Source organism: Dendroctonus ponderosae, unplaced genomic scaffold, assembly GCF_020466585.1.
Source record: "Dendroctonus ponderosae isolate FM_Combo_2020 unplaced genomic scaffold, Dpon_F_20191213v2 Dpon_F_20191213_6, whole genome shotgun sequence".
Taxonomy (NCBI): domain Eukaryota; kingdom Metazoa; phylum Arthropoda; class Insecta; order Coleoptera; family Curculionidae; genus Dendroctonus; species Dendroctonus ponderosae.
Window position 1 is genome coordinate 1,487,650 of NW_026018814.1, and position 9,372 is coordinate 1,497,021.

General features: G+C 39.6%; 3 protein-coding genes across 3 annotated transcripts in view; 2 read left to right on the top strand and 1 right to left on the bottom strand.

Moving 5' to 3' along the window:
- The window catches only part of LOC109536366 (RE1-silencing transcription factor), a 3,345-nt gene extending 3,006 nt beyond the window's left edge, over positions 1–339 (bottom strand). The window contains exon 1 of the mRNA XM_019902553.2: positions 50–339. Within this exon, the coding sequence (XP_019758112.2) occupies positions 50–168 (119 nt within the window). The 5' untranslated portion in view covers positions 169–339. The remainder of the gene's footprint in view (positions 1–49) is intronic.
- Positions 340–352: 13 nt separating this feature from the next.
- Positions 353–1,741, top strand: LOC109536369. The gene is made up of 4 exons (XM_019902556.2): positions 353–560; positions 620–808; positions 857–968; positions 1,085–1,741. Exons 1-4 carry the CDS (start codon positions 438–440, stop codon positions 1,660–1,662), a joined length of 1,002 nt encoding a protein of 333 aa, XP_019758115.2. The 5' UTR covers positions 353–437; the 3' UTR covers positions 1,663–1,741.
- Positions 1,742–1,840: 99 nt separating this feature from the next.
- Positions 1,841–4,303, top strand: LOC109536368 (nucleoporin SEH1). Its single transcript, XM_019902555.2, has 6 exons — positions 1,841–2,065; positions 2,373–2,529; positions 2,706–2,849; positions 2,908–3,253; positions 3,314–3,471; positions 3,529–4,303. Exons 1-6 carry the CDS (start codon positions 1,955–1,957, stop codon positions 3,723–3,725), a joined length of 1,113 nt encoding a protein of 370 aa, XP_019758114.1. The 5' UTR covers positions 1,841–1,954; the 3' UTR covers positions 3,726–4,303.
- The last annotated feature ends 5,069 nt before the right edge of the window (positions 4,304–9,372 follow it).

Genomic DNA, 9,372 nt, shown 5'->3' on the forward strand with positions numbered 1-9,372 from the left:
CCGCCCCTGCAGTGGGTAGATCGGACGGTGTTAAAATCAACTTACATACCTAGCAATTGGAGCCTCGACCCCCTGCTCTGTTTTAATATGTTCACTTGGAATAGGAAGACAATCCCCAGGAGCCCCATCTGTAGTCTCTGGTTTGATTGGGAGATCGTCGCTATTCATGTTGGCTGCTGTTCATGGGCCCCAAATCCTCACACTTGCACCGAAAACAATCAAGAAAACACAATAACACTGAAATTTGGAAACTTCTTCAAGCAAATATGAGCAAATACAAACTATCAACACAAAAGTGCAGTTATGACTTAAACAAAATGTATGTTAAATGTCAAATTTGGTTCTTCTCTTCCGGCCTGCCAAGTTGGAAATAACCTATTTTGACAATCTAAAATATACAAAATGTAAACTCCAGTCCCTTTTGATTAAAATTTGAAATGAATCATTATTATTACCCGCAATGTGGAAGTAATGGAAGTGTTTGGAAATTGTGTGTTGTTTACCATGAGGAATGGCCAGAGTTAATAGTTTTTGAACAGGATAAAGCCTGGAAAGCGAAGGTACTGCTTCAGATTTACTGAAAAAACAAACACTTAAATTCGGTTTTACTAAATTTCAGCTGACCAAAGCAGACTTGCAGGCGCAGCCCAAGTACAACAGCAATAATTACGCAGACAAGTTGAAAACATTCTTTGCCAGGCCACCAGAAAATGGAAAATTCGAATTTAAGGCTGGTTGTTTTAAGATTCTGTTACCGCTTGAAGGCGATCAACTGCATATGGTCTTTTTCACATGCAGGCTAACTGAGGTTGGTTACATTTTCCCGTTTCGTTAAGGCGCTGATGAATTTTTTCAGGTCAATCTTGCCGAAAACGCGTTAAAGTTGCTGGATGAATTTTACGCCTCTGACAGAAAAAATGCCAATGAACTGGCTACTTTGAGGCAACAGCATGATTTAGCTGAATCTGGTGAGTATCAAGCTTCAACCCAGTTGCTGCTTGGAACCGAATTTCTTATCAAATGGTGAAATATTTACAAGCACTTTTCTTGCACATACAGTCAAGCATGTTCACGCCGTTTTCAGCCAACAAAACATTGAAGAGAAAATTGGACGAGTTCCTGGAGCGCCGGAAATCCGAAACCATTTCGTTGCATAGCAATTTTCTTGCAATTCTCAATGAGAAAAAAAGGCACATCCAGCACCTGAACGATCTCCTTATGGCGTTCAGGCAAGGCAGACCAACAGTAAATCCGGCGGTTGAGATGAAGAGGCGAAAAAAGTCTGCACCGGCAAAGCGCAGAAATGTTCGCTCTAAGAAAGCTTCACCTTTGCCGTCGTCAGAATCGGAACAGGCTGATTCCGATGAAAAGAGCAAATATAACACCGACGACTCAGCATCTTCGCCCAGAGAACGGAATAATTCACCGATTCCCAGCACATCTGCGGCTCAAGATCCAACTTTTGCTGATCAAGAACTGCAATCATTTCAACTTCCCAGGCGAATTCCTGTTCGGGATGTGGTTCAAGAGGAGGAGCTTTTGCCAAGAAAACCCATTCAGGAGCAAATTAGTAGCAGTACCAACAAAATCGAAGCCCTGAGTGATACCGAAGAGGAACCTTATGTAGAATTCAACACCCAAGATTTACTCGATAACGCCTAACTAACGTCCTTTTTTGTTTCCATTTTTAATTTTCTTGAAATGAATGTCGTGTATTATTACCAATATTTTTTTTATATTATATTTTTGTACGTTATTATTTCACTTGAATGTGTGAACTGCGCCCAAAAATTCCCATAGGTAATAGTGAAATCCCCGTTTGGCAACAGCGCTCAAGCCAGTTGACGTCCAACCCGTGTGTTATTTGTTTTGAACCCAAATTCGCGAGGTTATAATTTGTTTTACCTGTGTTTTCAAATATCCGTTAAAAAACCAGAACAATTTCCTTAAAAGTATGTTTGAGTGCCAAGAAATATCTGCCGAACACAAGGATTTAATCCATGATGTTTCTTATGACTATTACGGTGATAGAATAGCCACTTGTTCGAGTGATCAGTACGTTAAAGTGAGTTCTATGAAGATTTGCTTGTAATAACACATTCACTAGTGTTTTTCTATTGCTGTGCACTTGTTTTTATTAAAAACGAAACACTTAGAAAGCAATGTGAGCCACCAAAAAGATATCGGGTCGGCCAAAACCGTCCAAACTGTAAACATGCGTTTTATGTTAAACTTAGGCATTTTCACAGCGATTTTCCGTTTACTTTAGAATCTTTTGACCAAGTGTGTCTTAAGGGAATTGAGCACTTTAAATCAGCATTATCAGCGGTAGGTAAAGGGTTTTGGATGTTAACAAGGTTTTTCCAATGTAGGTGTGGGACAGAAACGAGGAGGGCAAATGGATATTGTCTTCATGTTGGAAAGGGCATAGTGCTTCAGTGTGGAAAGTAACCTGGGCGCATCCGGAATTCGGGCAAGTTTTGGCCACATGCTCCTTTGATAGAACAGCCACAGTTTGGGAGGAAATTGGTAATTTTCATCCTAAATACCTAGTTAATTTTTTCAATCTCCCGTTGATCTGGTGAGTGCCGTGTTTCCGGAACGCCAGGAAGAAATTCGAGCCACCAGTTTCAAGAATTAACCGTGAAATCCTAACTGCTTCCTGATGCCAATGTTTCTTCCCGTACAATTCAACTTATTTGCAGTTGGAGATACTCCTGGGCCTGGCAAGAGCGGCCAAAGACACTGGATGCGCCGAACCAACTTAGTCGATTCCCGGACTTCTGTTACAGACGTGAAGTTTGGGCCAAAAGCACAGGGCTTGCAGCTAGCAACATGTTCAGCGGAAGGTAACATCTCCATATACAAATCCACTGTATCAGCTGAGCAATTTGCTTCTTGTTCCAGGTATCATTAGGATATATGAAGCTCCCGATGTCATGAATTTGAGCCAGTGGACACTGCAACATGAAGTCCAATGCAAATTATCCTTGAGCTGCCTCACGTGGAATTGCAGCCTGTCCAGAGCACATCCACCAATGATTGCGGTTGGCAGTGATGAGCCTGGATCCGGCGGCAAAGTGTTCATCTACGAGTACAGCGAAAACAGTAGGAAATGGATAAAATTGGACACTGTTTCGTGCATCACTGAACCCGTTCACGATATTGCTTTTGCCCCAAACTTGGGAAGGACGTTTCATATACTGGGCGTCGCCACCAATAACGTACGGATCATAAATCTGACTCCAACAGAGTAAGCTTTAAATTAACCAAGGCTAGGCACAATTAACCTGAACGAAATATGTTGTCGCAGCGACGAACAGTCTCAACAAAGTGGGATTACCAAGCTAGATATACAAACAGTGGCCCAATTCGATGAGCATGGCTCCACTGTATGGAGGGTCTGTTGGAACGTAAATGGCTCAGTGTTGTGTTCCAGCGGCGATGATGGTTGTGTTCGAATGTTCAGAAGTAAGTTCTGCCGCAATTAGCGCATCTGAACCCGCAGTCATTCTTCAAAATTTTCAGTTCACAGCAAAACACTGTGGAAGCAGGAGGGCGTCCTTAAGGGCGACGGTAATCAGGTTCCCACTGCTATGGAAGCGGCCCAAAGCGGACCCCAACATATTCCCCAAGGATCCCCAGTGGGTTCGATTGCCTCGCAAACTGCCCGATACATCAAATTAGGGTCAATATCGCAACCAAGTCGCGAACCCTGGTACTAAGCGATGATCAATTGATTCGAAATTGGAGGTTTTTCAAGGGATCCACGTGAGCGCATCGTAGTAGTAATTTCGATTAATTTAATCAGCGATTATTGCCTAGTAGGAAAGGTTGACTTTTTCTCAACCGGTAAAAACGCCGTATGTTTAATTTTTACTTGAGCTACAGTTAGTCTAATTATTAAGCCGCTTTTGATAATGTTTTACACCTTTTTTACCGACACCTTTAACACTTTATTAATTTTTGCTTAGCGTATACTTCAATTTCATTTTTTGGAAGTGAGCATTCATTTAAAAGTTTCAGCTCTGTTGAATATTAGTTGCTTAAAGTTTCAGTTTTAATGATTGGGAAATGCGGCAGGGCTTGTTGCCTTGCCGCATTCAAGCGAGCAAGCTATTGTTTGAGGAAATGCTCATTATTTACCTGATGTTTGAAAGTTTCCAACAATGCGAACTACATTTGGGGTTTTTTAAATATCGGGAGCATTTCAATGGCTCGATCTAGTTTTGAAGTGTAACGTTCCTGTGCCATTGATATTTAGATTTTTTGGCCACTTTCAAATACAGTTAGTTTAAGAAAGCTTGATGAGTTTTGGACAACCTCACACATCCATAAACCTATTAGTTTTTTAAGTTGCAGTATTTCCTAATCCATCAGTCGGTTAATTTTTGGTTAAACAACTTAAGAAGTGTTCTGGTTGAAACACTGACAAACTAGGGCGAGATTTGCCCCATTTGTCAGGCCTCCTCTGAAACAAACCTCGTCAAGGAAATCTGCACGAAAGAGAATGAGATGTGACAGATCTCGTATGAATGCATGGGGCGTCTTCATCGACTCTGATTGTTCCGGGATAAGAAGTGTGACTCGTAGGATGTCAGACAAAAAGGGTGCTGAATGATGCCTTTGCATAAATAAGCAGTTGACTGGCTGCGAAGTGCCAAAGACAGACTGGGAATAAGTAATTAATTCTCGCGGAATGCTTTTGATCGCATATATAGTTCGCTGGAAAACGGCTTCTAACATTGTTTGACTCCGACATGTTTTCCGCCGCTTGTGGCCCCAGTTGAAGCCAAAATTTCCTTTGCCAGTTTTAATGGGTTTTACTGCAGACAGCCGACAATGTTTGCTCCAAGGTGTTAGAGGAACAAAACAAGTTTTCCTTTTATTTTATCCTGTTATGCGTTTCATTTCACAATTTTGCCAATTTTTAAGGTTTGCCGGTGAAATAAAAATCCCTCATGAAAGATAATTAAAATTTCACTGTGGATCTTCAGATTTCCGTTCCTTTTCAAGTGCAAGGCCTGGCTAAATTAAAAACAGGACCGCGGCCACTTCATCATGAGTCGCTGAAAAATTGTTACTTTTTTGCGGGTTTTATCCAGGCTTAAATCTGAAGAGTTCGTCGCCGCCAACAGACGCAAAGGGTTAAATGTTTTTTTGTTCAATACGATGAGTTTCGCTAGTAGGCACAGCTACCATCCTCAGAAGTGTGTTCGCTCGAAGAACCCCCATTGAATTCTGAAGATGGTAGCTATGTGGGCTTGCGAAACATTAGAATCAAATTATAACCAAAAATCGAACAAAAGTCCGAGAGCATTTAATTTAGCATGAAAAAGTCTATTTCGCTCAAGGTTTGGAGATGTTGTTTTTTGGCTGGAAAACTTGTTTTGTTCACGGCCACCATCCAAACTGGTTTGGAGCAGAAACTGCGTTAGAAAATATTTGCGTGAAAATATGCACTTATATACAAAGCAGTTAACAATAAAATCTAAAGGGACGATCAATCAAACAATTATCTCATCACCTTAATTCTGTAGTTCGCTGCTTTCGGAAAGTGGTAAAAGCATCAAAATCGCCTGAGTTTTTTTGGAAAAGGTGACTAAATATGCAGTTTGGTACGGGAAGTGAACAAAATACGTCGTCAGTGGTCAAAAGTGGAATTTTGTTCTTAATTCGACTCTTAAGTGAAACATTTCGACATTTGCGATTAAAAAAAATAATAATAATAATTGCAATTTTTTTAAACCGTCGAGTTGCTCCTAAAAATACATTTTGGCGTTTAAAAATATTGGTGCGCTCCGATCTTTGCAAATTTAAACTCCCTGGCACTGAAACAGTGACCATAATGAACTTTGGCCCTGAAGCAACTTTTTCCTCCAACTMTATGAGCTTTYGAACCGTTTYTGAATTTCTGAAAAATGTTGATAATTGACCGAGTTACAGGGTAAAGRCTGAAAATATGCGCAAGTTTGAKAGTTTTACGTTTGCTGACCTTTTCTGAGGCAATTTCCTCCYAAACTGTTGCAAATACAATTTTTCTTATAGACAGTGAATGTGTCGAAAATACTTTATCATGTTCTCGTTTGAAAATCAGTTAATCGAGTTAAWAATTCAAAGCTTTTGTTCGGGAAATCGTCTTTTCAACTTTCGAATCATCAAACTTCCAAGTTTTTCAACCGATTTKTCGAGATGCAGTTTTTATAGAAAATCGTACATTTTTCAACAAATTTAAAAATTCCCAAATCGTCCCGAATATTAACAGTTATGCAGAAAATTTCCACAGGCAAATAGCTGTTTTTTCAAAAAAATTGCGACTCTCAATCCAAAAAGAAAACATTGACGGATAAGATTTGTGTAGAAAAATAGTTTTTTCGACCTTCAAACTGTTATCACTTTCAAGTTTCTCAACCGATTTCAAGTTTGCAAAATACGATTTTTAGCCAAAATCACTCGCTTAAGAACGAATTTTTTAATGATCCAAATCGGGCCCGTATTAAGACAGTGACTTATTTATACATAGTGAAGGATCTGATGCTGCATATAGTTATAATAACAGCACCTATTTGCCATCATACAAAGTATTTATTTCCTCAAATTGTCTATGAAATTAAAAAAAATACATTAGCCGACACAAACCCTCTGGATACGCCCTGGATTATAACTCGATATTAATCGATTGCCCAAGCGTGTTTTGTTATGTGTGGCCTTTTCTAGCTGCAGTTGTTTTTGGAAGAAATTTCCCAACCCCTCTCTATAACTTTGCACAATTAAATGCCTTAAGAAGTTTCGAATTGCATACTTGAAGGAATTCAGGATGGGGATTCGCTTTGACAACTCAAGTGCAAAACACGATGTTTAATAGTACTTCGTCACTTCCAAACTATGTTGATAAATTTCGGGGCAAACCCCTGTTCAAGAGCCGATTTACCGAGGTCCTATTATTATGTAGTTTCATGATAGATAGTGGAATACCCTTTATCTCTCATTAGATCGGAACGCAATTAAAATCTATGTGAAATGGGCCTGTATTGTAATGGAGTGAAAACTCCAGATATAGAATGTATGTGCTGTGGTTCCCCAGAAGCTCAATCTAAGATAATTTCTGCGCGTTCTTCTGTGTAAAACGTGGAATCTTCGACCGCAGAACATATTTTTGGTGTTTTTTCAAGGGGCAAATAATAAGTGAACATCTCCTCTACAGATTTCATGATACGAAACAGTATTGAAGGAGTTAAAGGAAAAGAGACACGAATGCCGGTTAAGTCGAGGGTTTAAACAAAAGTGGCGGTTTCGTATGCAGTGCACACTGATCGGATTCAATCAGACTGTAAAGTGCATCTATCGGGGTGCAGCTTTGGCCCCGATTGTGTCTTCGAACGGATTGCCGAGCTGCGCTGGTTACAGATGGCCCCATCTTTTTTGCTCATGTCTTTAAGTGGCACATTTCTTTACTGGAAAGCCGGGGATACTTTTAAAACTGATGGAAACTTTTTGAACTTGTCGAATTCCCGACGAATTTATTTGGGGGAGGGTGCATTCGATCTCTGCCTGATTATCGTTTCTTTCTAATAGAATCAGAATTGATTTTTCGACTCGAAATGAATTCCGCTCCAAATTGAATTCTTTGGCAGGCGAAAGCATTTTTATTGCGATTGCTTTGATGATTGCGATGGATGTTTTCCGAAGATCTATTTTTGAAAAATCACTTGGAAGAGTCCACATTTGCATTTGCAAACTTCCCATTTCCATTCCCATTAAATTAAACATACATATATTCTGATTAAACTATTTTAAAAGAACTATAAAATCCACTTTAAACTCAGCGTTCGTACTTTCCGCCGGTTCAGCTTATACAGTGGAAACTTCGTCTATATTACATATCTGCTTATGATTCCGAGACGATCTAGTTTAAGTTGATATTTAAGTTTAAGGTAAAGTTTTAAACTTATACGGCGCTTTCCCCAAACTTCAGCCGAAAGTTAAATGAACATGATACTTTGTAGCCACACTATTGCACATAAACAATTTAAATAACCGAACAAAAGCGCAAAAAGTAAACTTTCGAACAGTGTTTTCGAAACGAAATGTTTTGGCTTGAGGGCCATCAGCGCAATCCAGAAGCGGATTTCGAATTCCATCCCGCAGAAAACTATTCAGGAAGTTTCATTAATTTTTCCATAAAGGATCAGCATTTGCCACAATTTGAACTATTTTCAGTTTATACATTGTTCTAGAGATAATTAGTAGGTTTTCTGTTGATAAGTATCTCCATTTGGCCAGTGCTTTAAGCCATCAAACTGCATCTTATTGCTCTAGATAGAGGCAATTTTAGAGTCGCAGCCAGAGAACCAAAACAGAGCAGCTTTACTACCTAATACAATTTAAATTGAAAGCGCAGATTTAAGGAACGTTGTTTAGACCAATCGTATTTCGCCTAAATGACCCTGATAACAAGATGCTAAAAAGAAAACGACCACATCAGAACACAATAGAGCACGTATTCCGGCCAATTAACCATGTTGGTTATGTGGCCTTTGGCATAATCCCGCAATGTTTGTATCTTTTAAAGGATAGAAATGTGCGGAGATAAAAACTTGTTTGTCCTGTTGTGTTTTCATTTTGTTGCCCTAAAATTTTATCTTTGCGCTAATATTTTGCTTCAAGGAAACAGTGGGTTTAAAATAAGTCAGCCAAAGGCCGTCGTGTGGGCGCATGGCTATCATCTTCAGAGGTGTGTTTTAATAGCGTTTTTTTTGTGCAATAATCACCGAAAACTGTTCAACTCTAAGTCCTGGCTGCAGTTCAGTAATGGTCCTCTGGACCTACTAATTTCCACAGCAGCACAATACATGTAAACACGCTAAAAACAGATTCAATTAATCCTGGTGAAGCTTTGTGCTCGAGGAAGACAATGGCGCACCAGACCCCACTATCCATGGCCCGTAGGACACAAAATAGGCAATAACGATAAAATAAAATAAGCTTATTTAACTAAAACTGTAAAACGTAACAAAACGAAACAAAGATCACGGTATCAAGATAAAGAATGGCTATTGGTCTGGGCTGCGCTCAAGCAACGATCCGCACTGCAAGCATTCCAGTAATTCACCCAGTCCGGTTCCTTTTATCCAAATTGAAATATTTCGCATAGTTTTGTGGTTTACAGCGAAATTTCACGCAACAACTACGTTCTTGCTTTTGGAACCAGTTGGTCTGCAAAAGACGTTCTTAGAGAGGATGCGGCACGATGAACAAGTGAAACTGAATGAGAAAATGAGAAAACGGCCAACATTTCCTTATCGATGGTTCACTTTCTAAAAAGGCCATTTATTTCTCTCTAGAATGACGTACAAATGAGCGTTCTTGCTC

What these genes read in the sequence shown, in the direction of transcription:
- LOC109536369 (XM_019902556.2), top strand. Translation starts at nt 438, where the DNA reads ATGAATCATTATTATTACCCGCAATGTGGAAGTAATGGAAGTGTTTGG. An exon ending in TCACATGCAGGCTAACTGAG is followed by an intron (nt 809 to 856) that starts GTTGGTTACATT and finishes GAATTTTTTCAG; the next exon opens with GTCAATCTTGCCGAAAACGC. An exon ending in GCATGATTTAGCTGAATCTG is followed by an intron (nt 969 to 1,084) that starts GTGAGTATCAAG and finishes CGCCGTTTTCAG; the next exon opens with CCAACAAAACATTGAAGAGA.
- LOC109536368 (XM_019902555.2), top strand. Translation starts at nt 1,955, where the DNA reads ATGTTTGAGTGCCAAGAAATATCTGCCGAACACAAGGATTTAATCCAT. An exon ending in CGAGTGATCAGTACGTTAAA is followed by an intron (nt 2,066 to 2,372) that starts GTGAGTTCTATG and finishes TTTCCAATGTAG; the next exon opens with GTGTGGGACAGAAACGAGGA. An exon ending in ATAAATCTGACTCCAACAGA is followed by an intron (nt 3,254 to 3,313) that starts GTAAGCTTTAAA and finishes ATGTTGTCGCAG; the next exon opens with CGACGAACAGTCTCAACAAA.